The sequence below is a fragment of the Penicillium solitum genome (genome assembly GCF_028829755.1).
Source record: "Penicillium solitum strain IBT 25940 chromosome Unknown utg000003l_segment0_segment0, whole genome shotgun sequence".
Classification (NCBI taxonomy): domain Eukaryota; kingdom Fungi; phylum Ascomycota; class Eurotiomycetes; order Eurotiales; family Aspergillaceae; genus Penicillium; species Penicillium solitum.
This window is the reverse complement of record NW_027072123.1, coordinates 338,390-365,297: the sequence shown is the minus strand read 5'-3', so window position 1 is coordinate 365,297 and position 26,908 is coordinate 338,390. Positions and strand designations below refer to the sequence as shown.

The 26,908-nt window shown below is 48.2% G+C and overlaps 12 protein-coding genes across 12 annotated transcripts; 7 read left to right on the top strand and 5 right to left on the bottom strand.

Moving 5' to 3' along the window:
* Positions 1-1,171: 1,171 nt before the first annotated feature.
* Positions 1,172-4,905, top strand: N7455_004041 (uncharacterized protein; the record flags this gene model as incomplete). Its single annotated transcript, XM_040959654.2, has 5 exons — positions 1,172-4,031; positions 4,083-4,280; positions 4,328-4,379; positions 4,431-4,777; positions 4,832-4,905. 5 exons carry the CDS (start codon positions 1,172-1,174, stop codon positions 4,903-4,905), a joined length of 3,531 nt encoding a protein of 1,176 aa, XP_040809938.2.
* A 167-nt stretch (positions 4,906-5,072) lies between these two features.
* On the top strand, positions 5,073-6,322 carry N7455_004040 (cystathionine gamma-synthase; the record flags this gene model as incomplete). The annotated part of the gene is made up of 2 exons (XM_040959593.2): positions 5,073-5,234; positions 5,291-6,322. The coding sequence occupies 2 exons, from the start codon at positions 5,073-5,075 to the stop codon at positions 6,320-6,322; spliced, it is 1,194 nt and encodes a 397-aa protein (XP_040809980.1).
* Positions 6,323-6,612: 290 nt separating this feature from the next.
* On the top strand, positions 6,613-6,873 carry N7455_004039 (MoaD/ThiS family protein; the record flags this gene model as incomplete). Its single annotated transcript, XM_040959662.2, has 1 exon — positions 6,613-6,873. One exon carries the CDS (start codon positions 6,613-6,615, stop codon positions 6,871-6,873), a length of 261 nt encoding a protein of 86 aa, XP_040809905.2.
* A 92-nt stretch (positions 6,874-6,965) lies between these two features.
* N7455_004038 (uncharacterized protein) lies at positions 6,966-7,826 on the bottom strand (the record flags this gene model as incomplete). Its single annotated transcript, XM_065604667.1, has 3 exons — positions 6,966-7,175; positions 7,237-7,565; positions 7,665-7,826. 3 exons carry the CDS (start codon positions 7,824-7,826, stop codon positions 7,091-7,093), a joined length of 576 nt encoding a protein of 191 aa, XP_065461567.1. The 3' UTR covers positions 6,966-7,090.
* Positions 7,827-8,767: 941 nt separating this feature from the next.
* On the bottom strand, positions 8,768-10,521 carry N7455_004037 (FAD-binding oxidoreductase; the record flags this gene model as incomplete). Its single annotated transcript, XM_040959587.2, has 6 exons — positions 8,768-9,091; positions 9,150-9,345; positions 9,396-9,762; positions 9,815-9,928; positions 9,981-10,213; positions 10,265-10,521. 6 exons carry the CDS (start codon positions 10,519-10,521, stop codon positions 8,768-8,770), a joined length of 1,491 nt encoding a protein of 496 aa, XP_040809877.1.
* A 46-nt stretch (positions 10,522-10,567) lies between these two features.
* Positions 10,568-10,871, top strand: N7455_004036 (uncharacterized protein; the record flags this gene model as incomplete). The annotated part of the gene is made up of 2 exons (XM_065604666.1): positions 10,568-10,609; positions 10,644-10,871. 2 exons carry the CDS (start codon positions 10,568-10,570, stop codon positions 10,869-10,871), a joined length of 270 nt encoding a protein of 89 aa, XP_065461566.1.
* Positions 10,872-14,132: 3,261 nt separating this feature from the next.
* On the top strand, positions 14,133-15,172 carry N7455_004035 (uncharacterized protein; the record flags this gene model as incomplete). The annotated part of the gene is made up of 2 exons (XM_040959603.2): positions 14,133-14,236; positions 14,302-15,172. 2 exons carry the CDS (start codon positions 14,133-14,135, stop codon positions 15,170-15,172), a joined length of 975 nt encoding a protein of 324 aa, XP_040809976.2.
* A 1,651-nt stretch (positions 15,173-16,823) lies between these two features.
* Positions 16,824-20,105, top strand: N7455_004034 (exoribonuclease II; the record flags this gene model as incomplete). Its single annotated transcript, XM_065604665.1, has 2 exons — positions 16,824-16,938; positions 17,032-20,105. The coding sequence occupies 2 exons, from the start codon at positions 16,824-16,826 to the stop codon at positions 20,103-20,105; spliced, it is 3,189 nt and encodes a 1,062-aa protein (XP_065461565.1).
* Positions 20,106-20,238: 133 nt separating this feature from the next.
* Positions 20,239-20,923, bottom strand: N7455_004033 (MARVEL domain-containing protein; the record flags this gene model as incomplete). Its single annotated transcript, XM_040959616.2, has 4 exons — positions 20,239-20,377; positions 20,430-20,555; positions 20,606-20,718; positions 20,780-20,923. The coding sequence occupies 4 exons, from the start codon at positions 20,921-20,923 to the stop codon at positions 20,239-20,241; spliced, it is 522 nt and encodes a 173-aa protein (XP_040809951.2).
* Positions 20,924-21,145: 222 nt separating this feature from the next.
* N7455_004032 (Frag1/DRAM/Sfk1 family protein) lies at positions 21,146-22,049 on the bottom strand (the record flags this gene model as incomplete). The annotated part of the gene is made up of 4 exons (XM_040959615.1): positions 21,146-21,282; positions 21,333-21,805; positions 21,862-21,943; positions 21,995-22,049. The coding sequence occupies 4 exons, from the start codon at positions 22,047-22,049 to the stop codon at positions 21,146-21,148; spliced, it is 747 nt and encodes a 248-aa protein (XP_040809889.1).
* Positions 22,050-22,610: 561 nt separating this feature from the next.
* On the bottom strand, positions 22,611-22,923 carry N7455_004031 (uncharacterized protein; the record flags this gene model as incomplete). Its single annotated transcript, XM_040959685.1, has 2 exons — positions 22,611-22,834; positions 22,887-22,923. 2 exons carry the CDS (start codon positions 22,921-22,923, stop codon positions 22,611-22,613), a joined length of 261 nt encoding a protein of 86 aa, XP_040809927.1.
* Positions 22,924-23,647: 724 nt separating this feature from the next.
* On the top strand, positions 23,648-25,115 carry N7455_004030 (uncharacterized protein; the record flags this gene model as incomplete). The annotated part of the gene is made up of 3 exons (XM_065604664.1): positions 23,648-24,060; positions 24,171-24,571; positions 24,820-25,115. Coding segments are annotated over 3 exons (1,110 nt in total), but the record flags the coding sequence as incomplete, so codon positions are not given.
* Between the last annotated feature and the right edge of the window lie 1,793 nt (positions 25,116-26,908).

The following is a 26,908-nucleotide window of genomic DNA, read 5'->3' as shown; positions in this document are numbered from 1 at the left end:
CCCATTACCTAGATTAGTCTCCAATTTCGGGCGCTAAGAAGCCCCTAGATGAGATTAGGTGAGATAGGGTAAGTTATAATATAATTTTATATATAATTTTATTAAATTTTTTCCTTCACATTAATTATATTAATTACATTAATTACTATGGAGTCAGAAGGACAATGTTGTAGTAGATCGTAAGGATAACCCATCGAATTATATATGACAGTAATGTCATAATGGTGTGATTTAGGAATATCTTTGATCTTCAAAGCTCTCAAAACTCGTCAGCGGTGGGTCTGTCGTTCCGATTGGGCCTAGTGGAGTTTCAGTATGAGACGAGTTGTCTATGCTGATTGGATTATATATAGCCCTTGGTGGCTTGAAAAAGGCGTTCGATGGGTGTTTGAGGTATGCATACGGAGTACTGTAGATGTATGTATAGATATGGCATTGGAGCACATGTTATAGATTAACGGTGTTCCTAATACCCTTATTAAATGTCTCTTAAGATACCTATTAATATAATTATTAACCCTATTAATATCCATAACTATCCATACTATACCTAGGTACTACCCTCCGTAACCAGAGATCCACAGAAGCCCGTCTCCACTGCGGCAATTGGTACCTGCGGAGTATCTCCAGGGCCTCCCCCCCCCCTGATGTCCACGGGTGTGTGTGTGTGTACCTTCTTTTCTTCTTACCATCTGTCTCAGGCTGCTGGTCCAGCTACAATATCAATTTAATCTCTACTCCGTATACGGAGTCCGATGTAAGTTGCTTTTTTTTATTATTATTCTGTTTGGTATTTTCAGACTTTGAAATGAGCTAATCTTCCTTTATAGTTGGAGCACGGGCGCTTCGATTAGCCACCCCTCCTTCCTCACACTTGATCCTGACACTTGACACTTGACACTTGGGGGACTATTTTGAGACACTCCAACACTCCAATACTCTTTCACTCTGAACACTTAACCTCCACCTCTCCCTCTTGTTCTTCCTTTGACTCTCCCCTCTCCCCTTCCCCCGCTATTCGATCTCAATTCTTATCAGACCTAAAGCCCCTGTCGATCCTTCAACCCTTGAACCCAAAGAGAGAGAGAGGATATTCCACGAGGACTGGTATCCTTGGTGTGTGTGTGATTGAGTGCGATGTGGACTGTGTCTACTCGCCCTCTTTCTTGTCATGTCTGCCGATGACCCGTTCTCCTTTCTGCCCGCGGAGCAGGCCAAACCCGCGAAAAAAACCCATTGGAAAACCAAACTGTTCTCCAAAGATAAGACTAAAGCTGCGCCACATCAACATCAAGAAATCGCAGACTTCCTGAGCTCTCGTACCCCAGAATCCGCCCCAGCTCCCCCGCCTATCGACCCGAGGCACATTCCGCAAAACGTTGCCCATCGCTTTCCTTCCTCACAAGACATCTCCGGATACCCTCCCTCCAAGCCAGTGGCAGCGCCAGCACCAACATCAGCGCCCGCCTTGCCTCGTGAGAACTATGCCCCTTACAATTTCTCCGACCAATCTTCTACAGTGCCCCCAACTCCTCCCTCCGTTAAGCCCGGTGGTCGCAAAGGCAAAGGGCTGCGGGTGGGTTTCAGCCCGCAAACCCCAGAAGTGATTGGTGAAGGAGGTGACGAGACGGAATCGCCAACAATTGAGATTTCGCGGGCTCGTGAGAGGTCGGACAGCAGGGGAACCCAGTCTGGCAATACCTCCATCTCGGACCCTTCGCGATCGCATCTGCCAAATCTCCGACTTGACACATCACTGGGCGATGACGATGCGCGACCCCAACAGGCGGCTTACTCGCCTCAGCGTAATAGATCGGACTGGAAACCCCCGCTGATGCAAAATCCACAGGATGTAGACTTCCTGAGCGCGTTGCCTTTGAGCGACAGCGGCTCTCGATTGTCATTCCGTGGCGATAGCGAGGCGAGTTCGTTCGCACAACGCGTCCGCGACAAAATGCAAGCGGAGGAAGGTCGCGCATTGCATCATCGCTATGAGGAAGAGACATTGTCTCCCGGAGCCGAAGACGATGATGTCTCACCTCCCCCCAGCCCTCCCAGCCCTGCCAGCCCTGCCAGCCTGGACCCGCCGATAAAAGCTTACAATCCTGAATCGGCCAACCAAACAGGTCCGACAGCGGGACTTCCGCATGCACCGTCAATTTCTCTGTCGATGAGGTCCATTGTCGATTCGATTCGGAACCCCCCAAGCCCCTCAACACAACGCGCACCAACGAATCTCAGTCCCATTGACCCACGAATGCCCACGAATCTCATCCCAGGTAGTCCCGGCAAGGTTTCACCAACACAGCCCAAACCGCCACCCCAGGACCTGCCTGCATCAAACCAGACGTCACCTCCCAGTCGCGAAAGCCAAGAGCCACCACGCAGCACCCAACCCCCCAAGTTCTCTCTTCGAAGTATTGCCAACCAAGTTGGCGATACCGCATTTTCTGAATTCAAAGAGTATAATGCACGATATGAGGGCTCTATTAAACTCGCAGCATCGGATGTTAAGCCATTGGTAGAAACATCGCTAGCAGAATGGATTCGGGCTGCGGTCTGGTGGTTTTTGCGAGGAAAGACACGATTGGAAGCATATGCCCGTTCTCGTTCGACATTGTCACCTACTTACGCCAAACAGGCCGTGGTAGATCTTGGAAAGGCATTATGGATTAATGAAAATATTGTGCCCAGCCATCATGAACTCTCTCGATACGGTGCCAAAAGCGTTGACGCCGTACTGGCTGTTGCGAGTACCACCGGGGACAAGGAGTTGGCTGATCTTCTGAGTATACATCACACTCTCATCAATCACCTCCGGTCGCTATCCATGTCTATCAAACGAAATAACATCCTCGCCTCGGTTATCTCAGACGAAGGCTCTCCCAGTCAACTGGATACTAGTATCTGGCTGCGTTACCCTTTCTATGCGCCTGATGTCTCAGCAGTCTTATCTGGTGCGGCAACGAGATCAATGTTGGTAGATAACGCGGGCAAGATACCAAGTTTGGTCCACATGATGCCTTTGGCCGACACAAGTCGGTACTTCACCTATGGTAGCATGTTCGTACAGGTCTGCGTCAGCTCCAATGATGATGATGGGCAACAGCAATATGCCATGCCCTGCGCATTGACCATCCTTCGCGAACGAGCGGATTGGTATGTTTTTGCGGCAATCACTAGCCAAAGTCAACTTCTCAACATTTTGATTCAGTCCGACCGCAAGCAGGGACCGACTTGGGAGGATGTGGATTGGCAAGTCCGCTCCCATTCTATGCGAGTCAAGCTTCCCCGAGGATTCGAGTTGGACGTTATGTTCAAGGAAGAGGATTTCAAGACCCTTTGGAATATCGTCAAATACACCCAGAAATCGGAGAACAGTCTCCATCCGGAGGCAGGCGAGACTGTGGTATTTGAGAATACTCTCAAGGTTTTCCAATATATGGATCCGGGCACACCAAAGGCATTCCCTTCAGACCCCACAGAAAGATGCCGACTCCGTTTGTTTGAGCGATCTGTCACCGTGACAGAAGGCACTGGTACTCGCAATGCGCATCGGGGATTCCGACTAGCTATCCTGACTAGCCCGAAGGTCAAGACTTTGAGCAGCATTCGCCATATTTTGGGCAACGGGTCACCGATAGTATTTGGTCTCTTGCGAGGAGAGGACGGTGCTCCCGCTCTTCTTCTCAAAGTGACCGAGGACGGCCGTACGAGATCCATGTTGATGACTTTCCACGAGCCTGCCGAGCGTACGAAAATCCACTCCATCCTGCTCGGCATGATTCCACGGGAGGGAGAGATCAAGTCGCCCGAATTCGCCATCCAGTCTTATTGCATTGAGCAGCCCGAAGATCCATTTACCGGCCAGCCCGCGGTCAAATACCTCCAGTTCCCTGCTGGAAGCGTTTCCGTTATTGATCAGGAGCATGCTTACGTCGAACATGGTTATGGTCCGACTATTCTATCGGAACATTTGAGGGCCTTTATTGCCACTGAATGGGGCTCTGTCACAGATCGCATCAACTTAGGTGGGGTTTCTCTTTCTCCTCGCACAGAAACGGGATGCTAATTTTGTCTAGGACCCGGTGAATTGAAAATTGGATTGGATGTCCAGAGCAAGACGAGCATGAGCTTGTTCCGCTCCGCGCAGCAGGATTTGACCCTTTCGCTGGCGGATAACCTAATTCGCCCTGAACTGGCAGGACAATTAACCGGCTTCCTTGAGAAGCTTACAGCGAAGCCTATGGTCCGCCGACTGGAGTTCCCTACTATGCAGGGTATGTCTACTTGGAACATTTTGTTGGCTTTGCTAATCCCATTGTAGATCTTCATGCCTTCGAGGCAGCTGTTACTGGGTTCCAGGTGCTTTACGATGGGTGGGTCTATCATATCTAGCCTTCTAGTGGAGATCTTGCTGACCAAACTAGTATGGCTACATCATTCACCATCTCCCGCCGACGGAGTATGGTGCCCATTTACAAGAAATGGGAAGCTGCCCTGGCACGCGTTCAGATCGTTCGACAAGAAAAGGTCGTTCAAATGCTTGCTTTCTTCGGGGACTTCCAACATGGCACATGTATGAACTTTGTTCTGAAGGGCACTGATATCATGGAGTCCTTTGGCCGGTCCGGCAAGTTCGGCATTCGTATGGTAGATGCCAAATTCGCACTGCCTAAGAAGGATGATAATCCAGCTTCCAACTTTGTGTGCCTTGACATGCCCGAGTATCCCATCGAACACGACGATCTCACCGTTACCTTCGATACAGAGGCTTGTGAGTTTATACCTGTCTATCTTGTGCTGCTCTCTCACTAACTTTGTCCGATAGCACGCGCAAGCTTCAAGGCAGCTCTTCCTGGATCAGTGCGAGAACCATCTCGCATGGGCTCCATCCGTCGATAAATCCCTTTCTCTTGATTTGATGGCACGTGACCTGACTCATTACGTGCCTCCCTTCCCCCACTTCCCCCCTCCCGAGACCGGATCCCGCATTTTCTGGTGTATTATAACTTGCTTGATGGGCCCTTTCTGTGCATACAATTCAAGAACCAAACATAGCATTCTTTATCATGTCTCATTCTAGCGAAGCCATTGGCGCCTCCACGCGCTCCCTGCATGCCGATGATGCCTTGAACCTTGTTAAGGATGTCGCTCCTCCTATGCATCTCTCTACTACATTTCGTTATTCCAATGATCCAACCCAGCTAGTCCCGGCTGCTGATGCCACCCCTGTACGCATCTTGCCTCAACGTTCTATGCCCCATAGCCTAACACATATCCAATGTAGTCCGACTTTGATGCAACCTCCCATATCTACTCGCGCATGTCCGCACCCAATCCTACCCGTTTCGAGACAATCCTCTCCTCTCTCCTCCACGGTCAAGTTATAAGCTATTCCTCCGGCCTATCAGCCCTGCACGGCGCCCTTACCCTCCTCAACCCCCGCCGCATCTCCGTCGGCGATGGTTACCACGGCTGTCATGGCGTCATCGCCCTCTTCACCCGCCTAACAGGCCTGCAAAAGCTCCCCCTCGACTGCTCTCCCGACCAACTCGAAAAAGGAGATGTAATCCTCCTTGAAACACCCGTCAACCCACAAGGCACCGCCTTCGACATCGCCTCCTACGCCGCCAAAGCCCACGCCCGCGGCGCATACCTTATCGTCGACAGCACCTTCGCCCCACCAGGCCTGCAAGAGCCATTCCAGTTCGGCGCAGATATTATCATGCACTCAGGCACCAAGTACTTCGGCGGCCACAGCGATATGCTGTGCGGTGTCCTCGCTACAAACCGCGACGACTGGGCCGCGCAACTGAAATCCGACCGTCTCTTCATCGGAACCGTCATGGGTAGCATGGAGGGCTGGCTCGGTGTCCGCAGTCTGCGTACACTCGAGATTCGCGTCCAGCGCCAGAGTGAGAATGCCGCCCATCTCATTTCCTGGCTTGATGCTGCTCTGCATGCGCCTAACCCCGCGCCTGACAGTGACGAGGCGGCTGTGCAGGCTGTTCTTGGTGAGGTCCTTCATGCTAGTCTGCAGAAGGTTGAGGGTGACTGGTTGAAGAAGCAGATGCCTAATGGGTTCGGGCCTGTTTTCTCGATTATTATGAAGGAGATGCGCTTCGCTCGGGAGTTGCCGAGTAAATTGCATTTCTTCCAGCATGCTACTAGTCTAGGTGGTGTTGAGACGCTTATTGAGTGGAGGACTATGACGGATGCGACGGTTGATCGGAAGTTGTTGAGGATTAGTATTGGGTTGGAGAACTGGGAGGATTTGAAGGCTGATATGGCGAGGGCATTCCGCGAACTTGCTAAGTAGATAGTTTGAAGTAGTGTGAACTACATAGACTGAATTCCCAGCTAGATACTGTTACTTATACGATTATAGACCTTTATAGATTGAAGTATACAACCCTTATATGCTCATATAACTTATACATATGCTCTTATATACAACCGTCTATTTACCCCGCATTGGGCAATTCTATTGGTCATCTAATCTCTTATCGAACTTCCTCTTATACCTCCAGACCTACAACATACACTTTCAACTTTCAACCTCTTCCCTCCTTCCAGCCAATTCTCTTCTCTTCAGTCCTCACACCCATCATGCCGGAAACATTCACAATCCACTATTTCGCAACAGCATCCCAATACGCATCCAAAAACACAGAATCGCTCCCCGCGCCCCTGAAACTATCCGCTCTGTTTGGCGAACTCGAGCAACGATACCCCGGCATTGCTCCCAAGGTCCTGTCTACCTGTGGTGTTAGTCTGAACGGGGAGTATGTTGATATCGAGGAGGATGCGGAGACTGTCATCCAGGCTGGGAGTGAGGTGGCTATTATTCCGCCTGTGAGTTCGGGGTAGAGGTTATTCAATTGAATGCTTCTTTTTATGTTGGATATACTTTATGGATCTTGATTTGATTTGGTTTCATCTGAAATGGATTATTAATGCATGTGCTATACAAATCATCATAAAGAAAGACATAAAAAGCATTTAATCCAACCCGTCCACCACATAACCTTCCCAGATCCCTATATATCTTTTTCCAATCATATAACCTCATAAACCAGCCGATCCATTACTCCAAACTCTTCACAGCAAGAGCCTTCTTCTTCTGCAACCACAAACAGACATTGCAAATAGCGGAGAAGAAAAAGAGAATACTAAACGCTAAAAGTCAGCAAAACCTCAAAATAAAAACCAAAAGCCAGAATCAGAACTCACCAAAGTGCAATACTCAACCCCCAAATAGCCTTCGTCTCAATACAAATCGCTTTCGAAGCCCCGATCCACGAAACATAGTCAATCTTCCCACTAACACTAGCAATATAACTCGAAAGCCTCGATGCAAACGCATACGCTGTAGCATCCTTATCGCCCAGCTCCGCCAGCGTTGTACATTTCAAGTACGAGAGGGGCTTGCCGACGATGACGGCGACGACAATCAGTGCGATTAGTAGCAAAGTGTCGAGCACTGCGCAGGGTAGGAATGGGAGGATGTCGTCTGTGTACAGGATTGCGGTGATGATGCAGTAGATTGCTGCGATGCAGGTCTGTGGTTGGAATTGTTAGTGGGATTGAGGATTTTTGATAAGGGGATGATGGCATGAAGGAAGTATGCAGCCGTGTATTGGAGGAGACTTGGAACTTACCACGCTGATTGTTCCAATTAGGATGTTTGGGGGTGTGGCATTGCTGTTTATTATCACGCTGATGAACTTGGCCGTCATGCCGATTATGGCGATTAGGGAGCAGACTTGGAAGAGGCGGGATAGTTGGAAGGTTGCGCCGAGGGCACCATAACGGGGAGACATTTTGGAATAGACTGGATTGGAGTAATGAATGGGTATGGAGGGTCGACTAGCCGGGCTCGTTGTGTATGTGCCGATGTATCGAGAGTCGAGGATAGTATTCAAGCAATGATGCGGTAGATATATATGGAATGAAAGGCTTTGAAGACTAGAAGAAAGACTAGAAGAATGTAGAAAATAACTAAGAACAAAGGGAGTGTCTGAAAGAAAGTGAAGCTGATTGTGAGATTGAAGACCAGACTAGTCCGGCTCTTTATATAGATATCAACAAAGGTCTCTCAATGACATCAATTGCCCGAAGTCTAGACCAAATTAAATTAGCATTGAATCTAGACTCTCCCCCAAGCCGGGCTATGTCTTTGTGTGTTACAGGTTGGAGAAGCGCCATACTCAATTGGATGAGTTGGCTTTCATTGAGCTCTCTGCCGTGTACAGCGATCGGCATGAATGGTAGCTTAAGATAGTACGGGAGCTCATAGCTCTTTGCTAAAGGTGACATACGATTGGAAGAATGCTTACAATAATATTATAATATAAAAAATAGATCCGATTGACGAATCCACCCTGGCGCTTGGAGGGGAAACCCTAACTCCCCGCGGGTCGCTCTCAGCCACTCGTTCCCTGGGCGTCTGCAAATCTGAAGCAGGCGCTTACTTTTGATCTAATTATTGACTGGGGTGGGAAATGCACAGTAGATCATGTTTCAGGGTATTGAATCTAGGCTCAATTATCAGCAAGGGTGTTTATTTTTCCGATTGGGGTCGCTTGGTAGGTACTGTAGTTACGGGAAGTCCATACTACAAAATATATAATGGGCGGATCGCTGACGCATCTACTTCCCAACACTGTCCTGTCGAGTCATAATTAAAAACAATTGATTAAATCTTCGTAAATACAATTATAGGCGAGATAAATATATCCAATGCCTGGACCGTCCTTGAAGTTTAGCCTAGCCTCCAGCCTCCACTGGTCCGCTTCTGGAAGAACCCTTGGGGATCATATGCCTTTCTCGTCTTCAGAGCAAGCGCCTTGGACTCGGGGCTAATGCGTCCCCAGTAATCCTGGCGGTAGTATGCGTCATTCATAAACAATGGTCGATACACGTCGGGAAGAAGGCCCTTATCGATGTTCTTCTGCACCAGGTTGCCTATTCCCTGGTAGAGTTCGACAGTGGCTGCATCGATCTTGCTGTCATCGATGGATAGACCATGGGAGAAATCGAGTTCAATGATAATGTACGGTTGATCGGAGGGAATGTCGAGGAGGTCCTGAGGGTTTGTTAGTAATCTGATCTCCCTTTTTGTTTTCATTGGGAATGGTTCTTACTCCACCGCGGTCCTTGGCCTTCTGGGAGAATGTCTTCGGTACGGGCTGGAAGGCAATTGAGCCTATGACCCCGGCCACTCCTAGTACGGACCCGGTCACGTCACGGAAATGATCGTAGTAATCCTGGAGCGGGGCCGTTCCCACAGTTTTGTTGGGAAGGGGCGTGGTCTCGGTGGCGATGCTATAGCGTTGCCCCCTAATAGATAGTTAGCAAGCGATCCAAGGATTAGGAATTGTTCGTCTTACTTAAGAATGAAGAAGTCGTTGTTCTTGAGTAGGTCGTAGTAGCTGTCAAAGGTCTTGGCTGTTGAGGTGTGTTTAATAGCAGTGAACTCGTCGAAGACTCCAGAGGGCGGTTCGGGGCCGTCGTAGAAGAGGAACAAGATACAGAGGTCAACCAAGGTACCGCGCTCAAATGTCACGATTATTGCCGCCTTGTCGTCAGGATACTCGTCAGTGAAATTGCGCAATGCCGTGAGAATCTCGGGGGCTTTGTCGGCTGTGAAAACATAGTTGCCACCCCAGACCTTGTGGTCTTGAGGATGTGTCTGCATGGTGTATGCAGTAACAACTCCGAAGTTGTTGCCACCTCCCTTCAAGCTTTGGAAGAGGTCTGCCGAGTGTTAGCGTTTCGACGATTACAAGGTTGGTATATTATCACTCACCTGAGTTTTCGCTTTCGGTTGCGTGGACAATAGTGCCATTGGCTAGGACAACTTCGTAGTCCAAGACATTGTTCGCAGCCCAGCCGTATTGGGTGCTCAGAAAACTCATGCCACCTATAAATCCTTAGAGATAAATATGGATGGCGCTCACGTCAGAACCACATACCTCCAAGCATATATCCACCGATTCCAACTCCTCCCATTCGACCTCCAACGATAGTCCGACCAGTTCCTTCAAGTCCTTTCTGGGCCTCTTCCCATGAAAGACCAGGACCGATAACAGCAGTATGATCCTTGGGATTATAGTCAACCTGATCTAGATTCTTAGTCGAAACCAGCAATCCGTCCTGAATACTAGCGAATCCATTGTTGGGATTATGTCCTCCGCTCTTGATGGCACTGTTTAAGGTTAGCCGACATTATTGCTATTAATTCAAGGACAGAACAGACAAGAGTGTATCCACATCGTGAAGATTCCTGATAACTTGTGACATCTCCGCTGCGCTAGATGGAGCTGCAATGCATGTTGGTTTGAGATCACCGCATGCTGTGGACCAATACTCGGTCAGATCGGTTTTGTATGCCGATGAAATACGGTATTCGATATCGATGCCGCCGGCCTTGAGTGTTGCGCAGATATCTGCCATTGCCCGAGGGACAAGAGCCAGGGACAGCGCCAGGGCGCGCCATTTGTTGCTTGGGAGCATGTTGTCAAAGAAAAGTAGAAAATATAATATATATATGATTCCAAAAATGTACAAAAGAAAGGAATACGGGATGATCCAGGGTCAGGAGGTATGACCTAACAGATACACAAGCTCAAAACCAGTTTTACGGCGCGGCCTATGGCTTTAGTTTATATAACACTTCGATAGCTTCGGCTTGGGAGACTCTAGAATCGGAGGATACTCTTCAAGCCACTGACTGCACCCCTCTTGGAGAGTGGGCCAACAGGAACGGAAACCAAGCCATCGGAGCCAAGCGATCCTATGCAGAAGCACTGTTTAGGGGCTCCATTCCATCCAGGCCAGGGTCAAATCACGCGATTCTCAATTGAGCAGGTGCTCCTGCTTATCTATTCCGGAAGAGCTCACAAATTGAACATCAATCTGTGACAGTTCCTTACCGGACTTGGTGGAGTGGATGCATTTGGCTGCAGCTGCGGAGTATGCTCACACTTCGCAGATAAAATCGCACATGGCAGCGAAACGGGCAAAAGCAAAACCTCGGATGCTTTGTGCATGCCTGTGTTGGACAGGTCGTCCGAGTCAATTGTGTCTGTGCTTGGGTTGAACTTGGCATAGCCGAATGCCTATCTTATGCTGATCTCGATACATACTCCGTACAAGCATCGTATATTGCTGTAGACACCTAATTTTCAAGCCAGACAAGGCCAGGATATGCAGTAGGGGGTCCCAATCGGGCAATTTCCGTGTTCATCGGCTAAACTTGGGGAATCTGTAGTGTGAATTGAGTGGGAGGGTAATAACCTTGTCCAGTGATCGACAGATCACCTCTGAGCGTTTGACTTTGTCCAAACATGTACGGAGTATTCGGTGTTGGCGTGCCACGAGAGTCAATCGTTATTCCTGGACGAACGGGGCTTCACTAGTTAGAAGTTAGTGGCACTAACCCAATCAACCACAATATATTATTGGTTGACGTTCACAAAAATTGAGACAAAAAGAAGTCGATCAAGTGAAACAAAAAAAGATCAGCAAGTGGAACTCACTTCGGCTTCAACCCGCCAAAACTTGCGGGGATTTACCCCTGACATGCTGAAATCCTGAAGTTTCCCCTGGCCTCGCTTAAACCAACTAGGAAGTGATACTCGCGACCTGTCAAGTTTTCCTTTTGTGGACTTGTGGACTTGTGGACTTTGGCTCGATCGATAGATAATCATAATCCTATTTGACTTATATGAAGTATGCAGTTCGCTCCGAGGGGCCGAGGTGAGCCCAAGGGACACGGAGAATACGGAGTAAACGATCACGAATACGTCTTCCCCGCTAATCAATCTTCGTCAATCTTTTCGGATAGAGGAAAAATAATTGGAGATCGCGGGGAAGTCAGATCGACACGCTCATGCTGAAAATAGTCTGTTTACGAGGTTGTAGAGTTCGGGCATTGGTACTTTCGGAGCAAGGGAGCACAGGGTATGAAGTATAGTGCAAGAGCCAGTCCGATAGGCTGAACCAAGAGGATGTGTCAACGCACGAGTCAACTCATTGACATCTCCGTACACCCTTGTGCCGCTTCGGAGGAGTTCACCGGGATTGCAATAGTTCGAGACCCGTGTCTCGGGGACTATTGTACCTTGGCACTGTCTGCGGACGATGTTGTTTCTACAACATGTAATATACAATATAGGAGAAATGAGACCGATGATCTCTCGCATTGATTAGACTGGATTGTTAGATCTTATACTGTTATCCGGAGAATAACATCCTGCATACATATCCTACAGGCCAAGATCACGACTACGGGTTGCTTGACCATTCATCATTTACAGCCTATTTTGAGTACCTTTTTTTTTAAAAAAAAGGCTGGCCAACACATTCTCGCATTTGATTGTATTGTGGCCCTATATAGGCCGGTCATGATCGTTTGACGTCAAATCATCCCAGTTTCACTTTGAAACTACCTGATAAACACGATGTTGCAACGGGTTGCAATTTTGATTCAATGAGCTACCGTAGATAGGCCCTGGTAGTATAACACAGGAAAAGTAGAAAGCACCATGAGCACAAACGGATACTCCGTCCAAAGAAGCATGAATGGCCCCAGCCCCAAGTTCCTGAATAGGTAACCTAAGGGTACCGAGGAAAGAATTAAAACAACAAGTGCCTTCCTTCGATATCTCCGACTATACATAAATGTCAACCATGAGCCTAGAAAGGTATACCCCACTGCGATCAACTGGAGCAGGTCCATGCCATCCCCGAGAAACATTATGCATAGAACCGTAGTTAGAATTGTAAGAGGCACATGCGTGAATGCTAGCCGACGGAGGATCCGAAGGCATTTTGCATGGGAGGAATCGTTGCTTATGTTCGCCTGTTCCAATTGAGCTTCTGGCTCATTGTCTGCGTCTCTGTGTATTGCGTAGATCTGCGATGTGATCATCTGCCTTCTAAAAACCTCAGACATGTGCCTGTATACTATTCGCAAGCCACGAAGTGCTGCCACCTTGTGGTGGTAGAGAAAGCGTTGGTGTGGTATCCTGCCAGCGGCCTCTGTAGTTGTACCAAGTGTAGAGGTCTGTTCACTCTTGCGCAGGGCGTGTTGTAATAGCATCTCGGAGGTCATAGAATGCACCCTTGCCGGATCTTCCAACTGCAGCATAGCCAAGTAGAGGCTAAACTTCCGAGACTTTCCATAACCTGCATATTGAAACACAGTTGCAAGGTGTATCAGATTGTTGAAATCGGCGTGAATTCGCTCTGTCATAGCAAGATCGGCGCATCGACTTGCATGAGGAAGAACCCGTAACAGACCCTTGTGGTAGATCCCAGATTTGATCAATTTCTGGGAACAATGTATGACGGCTGAAAGTGCTAGTGATTCAATTGACGGATCGTGCATCAAGTTACGAATGCGAGTCGGGAGCCACGCGTGGAAAGATATCTGCATATTGTATTCACAAGAGCCAATGCTATAGTCGCCTGGGAACTAAATTCAAAAATTCCGTAATCAAACAGTAGCCTCATTGCCGAATCGAACTTCATCACTAAGATTCCGGGCCATATGAGTCCATTGGGGTCAAGTAGTTCAAACCAGACATCTTGGCTCTCAAGGCAAGCCCAGCATACCAAGACATGGAGTACATCTAGTTAGAGACTTTAACAACTCATGGAATGTGATAGCCCAACAAGAACACAAGTTTCCGTTGTAGGACGGCACCGGAGTCGTGTGTTGCTGTAAAGTATGCCAACCTTCGTGTAGTTTGAGATATTTCCGACAATCGATGTTAATATTGGACAGGTAACTGCCAGCTGCAACCAAAGCTAAAGGTAATCCATCCATCTGATCAACTAACTTCGAGGCTTCGGCATCTGTGCGGATTGCTTAGTTGGGATACTAATATGGGGTGGGATGGTCCACATAAAAATAAATCCCTGTTCGGAGTTCTTCCCGCCCAGTTGCCCCCAATTCTGCTACAGCTGCAAACTGAAGTCAAAACACAGCGGACTTCGGGGCCCAACTCCGTCTGACACGGATATAACTCCGGAGTTACCGGCGGAGTTCTCTTCGAACAATAAAGTATCTAGGAAGCCTGTCCACCTACTTGTCTTCTAGCATAACTTATCCAGTCAATATGGAGAGATCAAAACCGGCCACCCAATCCAGCACCTATGGCCAAGCTTGCACGCACTGCTACAAGGCAAAGAGCCGATGTGTGCGTACCCCAAATGGCGATAAGTGTGAAAGGTCACAATGACAACCACCCTGGTAATTCAATGATACTCGGCTAATTATTTTCTCAGATGTTTCCGTCTCAAGAAAGGGTGCCAGCCATCCGAGTCGGTTCGCAGGCGTAATTCTCAGATGGCCGAAGAGTTCGATACGCGCATCGCTCGGCTGGAAGACAAGATGGAGATCTTATTATCTGCAATGCAGTCGCTCGTTTCCCAGGGGGCTTCGGGGACTTCTGCCAATACCCTTCAGTCACTTCAGCCAGTTCACTCCCTTGACGGAAGCAGCATTTCATCATCCACCTCTTACTCGAATGGCACCCTGGTAAACACCAGCGCTGGGCTGACGGACTCGATCGCCACAGCATCATCACATCCAAATCTGTTATTTTCGTCTCATCATTATTCTCTACCTTCCTCTGTGCCATCGCCAAATCAAGCAGACGAACGCCTGGATTTCTTCCGCTCCCGAATGCTGCCATATTTCCCTTTCATCAATCTTACCCCCGATATGACAAGCTCGTATCTACGCCAAAACAGACCTTTCTTGTTTCAAGCTATCTATACTGTTACTATATTCTCAACACAGGAAAGGCTGACTCAAGTTGAGGAGCTAAAGCGTGTCTTGTTCACCTCTGCTCTGCTCGAAGTCCAGTCAAATATCGACTTGCTGCTTGGATTACTAACTTACCTAGCATGGAGTACCGACGCTTTTCTGGGCAGAGCAGACCTCGTATCTCGCCTCATGATGCTCGCCATTTCACTAGTATATGACCTGCGGTTGTTCAAGCCATCATCACCAGACGTGCAAGTCATGATGTCTATTACCCAGGGGCGGGATGACGACATTACTCAGAGCCCTGACGATCAAATGCCCGACGAATTTTTGGAAAAGCAGAGGGCATTGCTAGCTTGTTTCGTTTTGAGCTCCAAGTGCGTGTAGCCCTGGTAATTCTCTTAGGGCCAACACATTCTAACATGCTATAACTATCCCCAGTGTTTCGTCACACCTTGGACGTCAAGATGCTATACGATGGACACCTCAGATGGAGGAGGCGCTTTCAGCCATCACACTAAGCAAGTCATGCCCCGCGGATGAGTTATTTGTCTTTCAAGTACGCTTGCAGCTGTTAAAACAAAGAGCGGATTGTGTTCGGCAACAGGAGGAAACGGATTACGCTCGTACAGGAACAGCTTCTGTAGCAGCCTCAGGTCCTCGCTTCTTGTATCTTAAGACTTTACGAGTGCAGCTACATGAGCTAAGATCTTCATTTCCCCCGGATCTCCAACATATAGGTAAGCAGTTTCTCGGGCGGATAACTTGGCATATTATCCCCGCTGTGGTTGCTGATGCCTTCACCTGGGGCCAACCCAGGTTTACCATGCAGACATCCTCAACACACACGCTCAATATGTTGGATTATATATAAATCAGCTGGGTTATTCCATAAGTCGAGACTCGCTTGCTCTAGGTCAAACTGGACGGATCGCGGACGGTGGGACGTTATTGGACTTCCAGCGCCTCGAGTGCTTGTGGCAGTCGGTTGAGAATATCAAGTCGTGGCTGGACGAGTTTTACAGAATTCCTTTCTCGAAGCTTGTTGGACAACCCTTTCACCTTTGGTCACAGATGATTCTGAGTGTTACGCTTTTGAAATATCTATCAACACTCAAAGACCCGGAATGGGATTGCGAAGCGGTGCGGAGCACAGTTGACTTAACATCGACGATGGAATGTATGGCTCAGAAGCTCGATCAAAGCAGCAAGGAGCCAGAACTCCAATGCGATGATCATTTGCTCAAGCTTTTATCCAAGCTTTTAACCAAATGTCGGCTCTGGGCTGAAGCTCGATGGACCATGGCTTCTCCGTTACAAGACGTGGAGACTAGGCCGTGCGGGAGTGCCAACTCTGAGACAACCTATCACAATCACCATATTCCAGATCTAGACCAGATGACTTGGATGCAGTCAATGGATTTGGGAGATGACCAGTGGCTTGAAGGTGTACTGGGGATACCTACAACGTTCTACTAGTTATCATTGTTTTGGGAATCCATGGTATTATGACAGGAAACAGCATGATTTTCCATTGCAGACTAGAACTACCCACAAAAGGCGAAGTGGTGCTACTAGCTCTTCTCGGAGACTATGGACTATGTATGATCTATTTGTGAATTTATACGGTTATATTTTATGACTTAGAGGGAGAGCGTGATACCGGGTAATATCGATGTCTTATAGCTTTATGACTCCTCGGTGATTGATATCGTATTGGGGAAGGCTTTTTAGCTATAACTCCATCTAAATATAAGGATATGAGACTATCTACCCAGTGTTCATAAAAGAAATGAGGTCCTCCCCATATAAACGGCATCTATTATACTTCTGTGCTGCGATGTGATTGGTCAAAATGAACTCCAAAATCACGGGACAATTTTATACCGCCGAGGGCGGTATAGCAATTGCAGGCAGAATATACTTAGTTTTCGAGCCACCAGCGTATTCATTCTGCGCAAGCTCTGGCAATGGCACTTACAAGAATAAGGGCTTTGCAGAAGCTGACTGGTGCAAACTGGTCACCTGTGCTCTGCACATGGCGACAAAACCGCACGGGATGTACGTCGACCGCGTCCGCCACTCACCTTCCGGTGTTGTCTGGGGGGCGACGCTTTTTGTCTACCACGAGAACATTGCAGTCAACTGGAACCGTTCCAGCCTATAATGAGGTATGCTATACTAAGCAAGAGGTTGATATTCACAGCTAATCTTCGTGTTATCTCAACAGGAAACATCCGAGCTAGACGAGCCCCCGAGAGTTCCCATCGATGGCAATATCCTTCTCAGGTCCCAATTCGAATTGCATGGAGACATTCGAACATATCTACGGAAATGGCAGGATACAAACCCCAATGATTTGGATCCGGTGCGCCGATCCGACTCCAAGCATCGGCCATTGGAATTGCCAGGTAAATCCATTGGCACAATGCCTAATGGCCGTGACACAGTCGATGCTTGGGGTGACCCAAACAGGAACCAGGAGCCTATGGATAAAGATGAATTTGAAGGTGAACACCTCGAGCAGGGCGACTTAATCGCCCGGTTGAACGCAGACGGAGTGTTCAATTACGGAATTTACGTGCGGTCTATTCACAAACAGAAACAGTTCTACAATGGCAACGGGAACTGGCGCATTTGCTCCAACGCGGAGCTCGACTACGTTATCAAAGGATTTGCACCTACTGAACTTGTCGAGCCTCTCACACCATGGTTCCCGGATGGCGAGGCTGTCGCAAGCCAAGATATTCAGCTGGCCCCCGAGGGAGGTCTTCCGAGGCCACTGGGTGCTCCTCTTTTGAAGATGATGGGCAACTTCAAGACCCATATCTTGAAATTCTATAGAGAACATTCCCAGATACTGGATAATCTTCATGATAAGGTGGCAGACGATACCGAAGTTCTCTGTTTGAGCCTTGAAAAATTGACAACGACTGCCCTTGGCATTGAGGAATCTGAGTTGAATAGCGTGAATATGTTTGCTGTTCATCAAGCTGTTCGCCGACATGCTTTCCTCATCGAAAAAGATGGCAGCTCCTTGTTCAGTCGGGTGTATATTGTGCAGCCAAAACGGATTGCCAACATTGTCAAACAGGTCGTCGATTGGACTCATGAACACCAAGAACACTGCGTTCGTGCCACAATGCGAAAAGACACCCCGGGGTCCAAAGACCACCCCATGCACCGATTTATCACTAAAGCACAGCGGTTGATTCGCCTTAGCAGAAGGCTCCGTTCACCGACTATTATGTCCAGTGTCGGTCCATCCTCCAACAGGTATTCGCCCGGTCAGGATGGAAACCCACTGGTGTTCCGCGAACTCCCCACCGAAAAGTTCACTGCAGAAGACCAAATGATTGTTGAATATCTGCAGCTGTACTCGGTCCCTGCTATTGTCATGCCGTCAGGCACTTTGAGATCAACAGCAACACATATTATGCGTGCCACGGGGATGTACAATACACTTGGTCTGAGTGAGGCTTCAACGCGTCTTTTGTTGCAGGAAATCGGCATCATAGCGCCTTGGGAGAATCTTCTACCCCTTGACCAGTATCTGATGCTGCCTGGGCATGGCATATCTCTCGCAAGGGACATGGAGTTGGAAGAGATTGAGGAATCTTGCAGTAAGCTCACTGTCGATCAGTTGCAAGATTCCATGCAACACCTGAGAAAGGATTGGGGAGATATGCCAGTCTACTGTATCGATGATGTGACCGCGCAAGAAATTGATGACGGTATCTCGCTGGAGCCCATCCCAGGATCTCGTAATACATTCTGGGTGCATGTCCACGTTGCCAACCCAACGGCCTTTATTGAGCATGATAACCCTATCATCCAGTATGCAGCCTCACGACTCTTCACTTCCTACATCCCGGAACGCACTTATCCCATGCTTCCCAAGACTCTCACTGAGCCCCATTTTAGTTTGGCGGCTGGCCGGCCAGTACTCACATTCAGTGCGAAGATGAATCTTCGAGGAGAGATCTTGGATAGTGAGATCAAGAACGGGACAATCCACAATGTCATCAATCTCACTCACAAAACACTGCGCGACTTCTTCGACCCCGATTCCGAAGAACAGCTGAAATCCTTCACCATAGGTGGCGAGTTCACCGAACCACCAGTACCACATGGTAAAACAATCCAGCAAAGCCTGGGGCCCGAGGATAAAGATAGATTCCACATCATGCGTCAACTCATGCTCGCATTCCGCCAAACCCGTAGAAAGAACGGCGCCATGGACCTCACTCCTCTTAGCCCAGAGCTTTCTGTTTCAGTCCAGTCAGGCGACGCCCCGATGCCGCCGTACGATTTACAATCGACAACCGGACGCCACTATCTCGGTGACCCAATCATCCGTCTCAATGTGCATTCATACGATCCATACGACGTTCGCGACCAATCGCGGGACAATTTGGTATCCCTGATCATGAATTTGGCAGGGCACATCTCCGGCCAATTCTGTGCCGCACGCAATATCCCCGTTGTTTACGACGGCACTTGGTACGACCCGGAGTACGGACGGGTCACCAACAAAAACTTGGCCAATTTCGGCGGTGAGGGTTTCTATGAGCTCAGCGTGCCGCTGGCCTACTCTTCCACGACCCCAACTAAGCACCACACCATGGGCTTAGATACGTACGTCAAGAGTACCAGTCCGCTGCGTCGATACACGGATGTTATTGCGCATTACCAGATCGAGGCAGCATTGCGTTTCGAGCATGAACATGGCCGTCAGTTTGACGCTCTTGTTGATAGTCCCGATCCTGCGGAGATCGATATAGTGGAAACAGAATCGGCACAGACAGACCCGGCAGAGACAGACTCGACACAGACAGCCCCGGTAGAGACAGATCTAGCAGAGACCGCTACTCAAATTACCACCAATGACACAACCGTCACTCCCACCTCTCTCCTCCCCTTCTCCAAATCCGACATCGACGCCCACCTCATCTACTCCCAGCCCCTGCGCACACGTCTCAGAAATCTCGACAAATACTCCACACAGCACTGGGCTTGTATGCTCCTCTTCCGCGCTTTCTACTTCTCCGAGTGCAACCTTCCCGTCACATTCCCATGTCTGCTACGCACCCCGCGCATGAAACCTAGACATCTGGACGAAGAGTATGCCGGCGTCATCACCAGTCTCGGCGTGAACTGCTCGGTTACCATCCCCCAGGATTTCCCAGATAAAGATAAGCTGGATATCTTCTGCATGGTCGAAGCTCATATCACAGCTATTGATATGGCCTCTCTACAGGTGACTATGGAAGCGACTGAATTTGTGAAGCCATTTGAGAGGAAGGGCGAATGGGCTTAAGCTTGAGTTTGAATGACTACTTGTACAATACTGTATTATATGCATATCCAATAGGCATTGCCAATCTTTATATAATTGAAGGATTTTACGCCTTGGAGAACATCGCTATGAAGCATTCGCAGGCACTTTCTGTTCAAGGACTCATCACCCCGGCACCCCGGAGGTTATCCTCCAAGTGTGTCACCCCATTTTGCTTCTCCCGCACTGGGGTATCGTTCTTCGGGAGGTAAGTATACAAAACCTCGAATGCCAGAGCCATGAGTGTAGCAAAGCTGCGATGCAATCAGCCAATGGATGCATTGTATCCAAAAGAATGGCACTTACAATGCAATGAAACTGAATGCCTCGGCCGAATACTTCCGGCTACATACCGTCTGTCTGTTCCAGAGGTGGACACTGCAGCTGACGTGGTTGAAATTTAGAGACAGGAAGATGAATGCAGTGAGCCAGCTAGGGAGGAGATGAGTATGTTCAGTATAAACGTATATTGTCATGCTTACAGGTAGGAAATTGTGGCGTCGATCACCAGCAGAGGGAGAACGTGCCATCTGCGACGTCTGGTAATGCAGCTGATGCTTAGTGTTATGCCGTAGAGGATTGGAGTCAGGACCGCCTGTCAAGATTTTAGAATTTCTACAATATTAAGATATTAAGATCTGGTTGGAGTGATGTACCACCACCAAGGAGAAGATCACTGTAAGGGTTTTGGTCCCGCGGACTGCCCAGGCTGTGATCCCGAGGACGATCAATGAACTAATGCATTGGATGATATGGGCAATTGTTGAGATTGCACCACAGGGATGTTTGAAGAAACCCATTTTGAGAATCAGTTTTTAATTGATCATTCTCTTGAAATCAGTGAATGAATTGTTCGGAGTTGTTTTGCGAGAGGCTCGGGGTTTTCTACCCTTTTCCCCCAGAATGGATGATATCACCACATGTGGCCAAAGTCCAAAACTGGTCTCTTATTGGCAAAGGCTATTCTCACTTCCACGGGTATATATGGATTAATTATGAAATGTTAGATCAGATTGGGCTACCTAAAAGTCAACTGGACGATCCGCCGCGGCTCGCCCAGCATACTTTTCACCCTGAGGAACGTGTCTCTTAGTACGAACAGACGGTAGGAGATCAATGACAAATGAAAAGACAAAGAATGCGAATATAAGGGCGGCCACTGTTCGAGTTAGCGTCTTTTCCTACAACCAAACAGGGCTGCAATCTTACCCCATTCACAAACAGCTGCTGCGTTCTTCTTATTTCCAGATTTCATGCAGACGCCAAATGCAATTGCGACACCGAGTTCGCAGATAACGAAAAGAGCTTTGATCGCGAAGCTGACTATTAAGATGCGGGCTTGTGGGTGGTAGAATCGGCCGATTTGGATGTATTCCAGACACACCAGGATGGCGCAAACCACGTAGCTCGCTATGAACATACCCAAAAACCCATTGTGGAGGTTATTGTGGTTCTTTGTGTCGAAGATGGATAGGAGAATGAGACCTAAAGCCCCGGCGATTGAGAAAAGAATGGACCCAACGGCACAGGTCTTGTCGAACCTCCCTTTGTTTCTGGCAAGTTGGCCGGCATGGCGAAGCCATCGTTCAGAGAGGAGACCGAGATCCATGAATACGACTGTTACTACACTGCCTGCAATGAACAGCGGTTTGAGTCCCTCGGCTCCGATATGGGAAATGTAACTGGTTGTTCAATTGACTCAGTCTATGTTGTCGGGAGGTTCATTGTTGAGACTTACGGAATGGTGAGCCCTTCGCTCATGGTGGTATATATTGGCTTCCCGTCCGCCGCCCAGGTGGACAGCATGGCTACTAGTGTAGCTACAAGGCTGTTAGTAAAGTAAGCTCAATCCCTCGTGTATTTCCCCTTACCTATCCACATGCACCCAGATATGACGGGGAAAATCCAGAACGAGAGAATCCACATGGTGGCGTCTTATGCGACCCGTGGGGTACCGGAATCTTCAGATCGAAAGACTGTGGTGCCTGGGAAGAGCTTGTGTTTATGATTGGTTGCAAGGGATACTCCTTTCCACAATTTCAATGTAAATGTCGCGCCGAAACATGAATGTGAAAAGGTCAGGGGTCGCAAGCAAGGGGGAAAATGCCAGATCTACCACGCCTGACAGCACAGGTCCCTAGGAAATTGGAACTGCAACCCCACAGATCTGAATTGCCGGATTCAGATTGTATGTAACTTCGCGGCGGACAGCTTCTATCTCAGACGCGTCCCGGATCGGACCGGATGCTGACATCAGCAGATTTGGCGGAGTTCTTTTTCAACCTCATTCTCGATTGACCAGGGGGGTGGTCGTGTGATCAAGGTGAATAACTTGGAAGTAGTATGTATTTCGTTCAAATCATTTCCAACTGAGAGGCCTTTGATATATTTGGTGGCAGTAATGGTCATCATCGCTGCTCATAGATGGGCCAGGAAATTTCAAAGTGAAGGAGGCGATCTGGTTCACGATGACTGCAAGTGCACTTCTTAATTGGAAGGTGGTGTAATAGTTTGGAAAACAGGAGTCTCAAAAGGGTACGAGCTCCAGTCGATTTGATATTTTATCGAGTCTAGCTGCTTGTTCAATCCAGCAGGGTGAGGAACATGTGACTCAATGAGATACTTAAGCTTGGCATTAGAACATGATGCTTCTTGGAAGACTATGCAGCGAGAAGCTCTGGAAATGCATCCAGTGATTCTGTGGAATGATTCTATAGATGAGTTAGCTAGAGAAGATTTTTGAATTATCGTTGCGTGACAAACCGTGGAAAACATTCTGGATCGATATCTTCTCAGCCATAGTGGCATGAGAAATAATATCGCTCAGCAAGGCCTTATAGATATTAGGTTTGCCCTGCAATGGCTAAAGCTGCCATGGCTGTTAATCTTGCCTGGAGCCCGTGTAGATGCAGGTCTGATTCAAGCGCTGGCAGACCTAGCACTTCGCCGCTCATTAGTTAGGAATAAAGTGGCTTAATACTACCACTCTAGATAACCAAGTCCTTGGCCTCCTATTGGTCTCACAAAGAATTGCGGCTCACCAAATCGAGCTTCGGGATTTGGTGTTTGCAGGGGCCTGGTATGAGGGCACCAAGAGATTGGAGAGATTCATCCCACATGGTCCATGTTGAACAACTACCACAGATGCAGGATTTGTGGATTTTATATTTTCTTGGAATACAGTACTTCCCGAAACTGATGTCACCACCTACACTCTTCGATTGTTTCTCAAGCCCTAATGCCAAAATCCACTATTCCGTATTGAGAAAAGGCCCGGGGTATCAATAATCCTGTTATATTACATATACGGTACTTTACGCCAAGTAACACATGTCTCGTAACTGTATCCGCAATTTCATGGGAGCCTCACATTAGAATAGTGTGCGCATAGCCACCTTCCCTTCCCCGCACTCGCCGAGATAAAAGAACAATTCTAGTCTCTGTTCTCAAACGGCTTTCTTGTCAAAGTTTTTTAGTTTTTCCTAATTGACAGCACCATTCGTACAACAAAACACACCACCAATATGGACATTGTAGCTTCTGCTCAAGCTGCCGCTACGCTAGCTGGCATGTTTCTCGAAATTGTGCAGGTCACAAAACATGTTATCGAGACCATGAAAGGAGCACGAACCGCCTTAGTGGAAATGTTTACTCGCGCAGAACGCATCCGTCTAAACCTGGAGCTCTTCCGCTCGCTCACTAACAAACTTTCTGACCCGATGGAGAAAACCACTGCCCTTTCATTCAATGAGAATGCATATAGGCAGACTGCAGATGAGGTGCTCGAGCTGGTGCGCAAAGTTGCTGATTCGGGCAAACGCCACGACCTCGTAATGAAAGTCAACTGGTTATTTTACAGATCAAACGTTATCGCACTCGTGAAGAAATTGGAAGAAAGAGAGAGGGATCTGGAACTTGTATTAACATTTATTGCTGCGTATGTACTTAATCTTCCTCGTGATTTTGATATTTATTGTGAGACTAAGCTGGATATTATTCGGGTATGCTTTTCTGACTGTAAACACTACTAATTAAAAGGTTTCCTAGGCAATCAAGTGTCATTACTAAGAGCGAAGTGCTCAGGTTGAGAACTAGAGTTGAGGAGCATACGAAGGTGAACGATACCTACAGCAATATTCAACAGAGAGAAGAAAACCAAACTGCGCCAGACAGTGAAACCAGTGACGAAGAGCAAACGATCTCTGAGGAGTTTAATATAGATACAAGACCAAGAGCTGGATGGCCCAATATCGTCGCAACTCCCTCACAAACATCGCCTACTCTGTGGCTTGGCGTTCTGATCAGGAAGTCGTTTACTCCAGCCTATCTATGCAAACGGGATGGATTAGCCGATGCATCATACCGGGGCCATTGGGAGACTATGTTAGAATCCCTCGATGAAGGAAGGAAGGTCTTCAATGAGGCATGGCCAAATGCCGTCCGGCTTCGTATGTATTGCGGGCTATCAATGTCTACATCTGGAGTCAACTCACGTATCAACAGACCCAACCAAGAATTATCATGAATTATCTCTTTGGACCCCACTCCATCAAGCTGCCTATATGCGAGCTCCTGTTAGCGTTATCTCGCAGCTGATTGAATATGGGGCCTTTCGTACGAATATCCCGTTTCTTTCCTCGAGACTAATGAATTGGCATGTTGAGTTTGTCCCACTGACATGATTCTTCTTTTCTAGGAACCCTTCCGACTGGTCAGACAAAAGGAGAATTTCAATTCTCAGATCTCACAGCCAGTGAAATTGCTCGCGAACTTGGTTACGACGATATATACAGCATTTTGGCCCCTGTGGTCCGGCATGCTTTGCCTGCCGCAACCTTGACCTTTCTCCAAGCAAAATTTCATGAACTTCTCTGGGCAGAACTGGAGGATTGTGGGCCCTTTCCCCTAGGGGGTATACGTCTACCTCCGTTGGCTGCATTAACGGAGCTGGAACGCCCGGAGATGTGGTTTCCTCTTGCGTTATTTCGGAAGGTAAGTGCTCTCGGAGTGAAGATTATTAATAGGGGTAATAACATGATTTTTCCTTCTGGCAGGCGTTTCTGTGTCGCTTAGATGGAAGGGAATTGGTGATCCTCAGTCTTGGACGTAGACAGTCGCCGTCAAAGCAAGTGTTCCGTATCACAGTTGAAGGGTGGACTGCGATTCACGGTGCCATCATTAAAGGTTAATAGTGGAATGGGAATCAACATATCATCCTTTTTCGAACAAACTGCTTGGAAGTCTGGTGAAAGGGTGTGTTGTCCACGACTAACAAAGACTTCGGCTCAGGCTATTTCCCGTAATGCTGCTAGGACCTTCGAGTAGGTGGTTATAAAAGGCTTCCAGCATAATTAGACTAATCTTTCGAGGTCTAGTGCCTCTACTAGGCGGTGCTTTAACGCCGCCGAACGTTCGTATATTTAAATACATTCTTAGTGTTGTGATACAGCCGTTCTCGAAATCGGCTTGACAGATACACTCTTCGTCACTCTTTTCTGGCCCCACCGCCAAGATTTTAGCGCAGACCAAATATTGAGCGGGCTGCATCAAATTGATGGACACTGGGACTGAACCAAGGTGGCTGATGCTGGTGAGCGTGTATGGATGTTCTGGTCCCAGCACATTCTCATACCCTTCCAACGCCCGCCGGTGTATGGCTTCGGCATCTTCGTACCTGCCCTAGCTATCCAGAACTAAGCCAAGGTTATAACGCTGATAAGAGTGTCTGGGTGTTCTGGCCCTAGCACCTTCTCTGACCGTTCCAACGCCCGCCGGTGCATGGCTTCGGCCTCTTCGTACCTACCTTGCCTATCTAGGACTAAACCAAGGTTGCTGACGCTAACTAGTGAGCGTGTCTGGATATTCTAGTCCCAGCACGCTCTCCCGATATTCGACGATAATTTGGTACATTCTTTCTGCTTCGCGGTATCGCCCATCATAGCTCAGACAGTCCCCACACTTCTGCGCAAGATTGACTTCTTCCTTACTACACTTCTTCTCATCCCCGCCCACAATATATTGTGCATAGGCTATATATAGCCGCCAGTGCACCCGATTTATTTGGCTGATATTTGACAGTAGTCCACTCAGTCGCACTGCCGCTTATTCGTGGCAAGCTACAAGCTCTCCGTTCTTTTTCAGCCACTCCCGCGTCACTAGATATACCAGATGATATAGATCAAACGCCAATCTATCATTATGTCTAGTGATGAATAAGAACGCATTAAGGATATCGAGCGCATCAGTTCGCTATTTAAGCAATAACCTCTCGGAAGGCGGTAATAGCGACCGCGGAATATCTTTAGGATCCACACAGGCCATGAATCCTAGATATTCAAACGCGAGAGAGCTACAGCGACGGATCTGCTCAAATGAAATAAGCCATATTTTCGCCACAGCATTCTCTATGCCTAAATATCTGCCGTTATCTTCAAAATGTTCACTCAGGAGCTCAATCGCCTCGTTATCCTAACTAGACAAGAGTGCTCCATATAGCAGGATACATCCCAGACCAGGGTTCCGTTGTTTGCTAGCGCCAGTGGAAGACTGTTCCAACATATCACACCAAGCAAGATGGCACCGAACCTGAAACCCTGACAACTGCAGCTTATTTATCACATGTTTCAAAGTAATAACTCACTAACGACGTCTCAAATGGCCCGTGCCGCTAGTTGCAGCAGGCAGTCAATTGTACACATTTGCTCCAACCTACAAGCGTTCGGAAACGTTAAGAGCCCCCCGAAACGGCGTCAGTCACCCACGAAGCATTACGCCCACTATGCTGG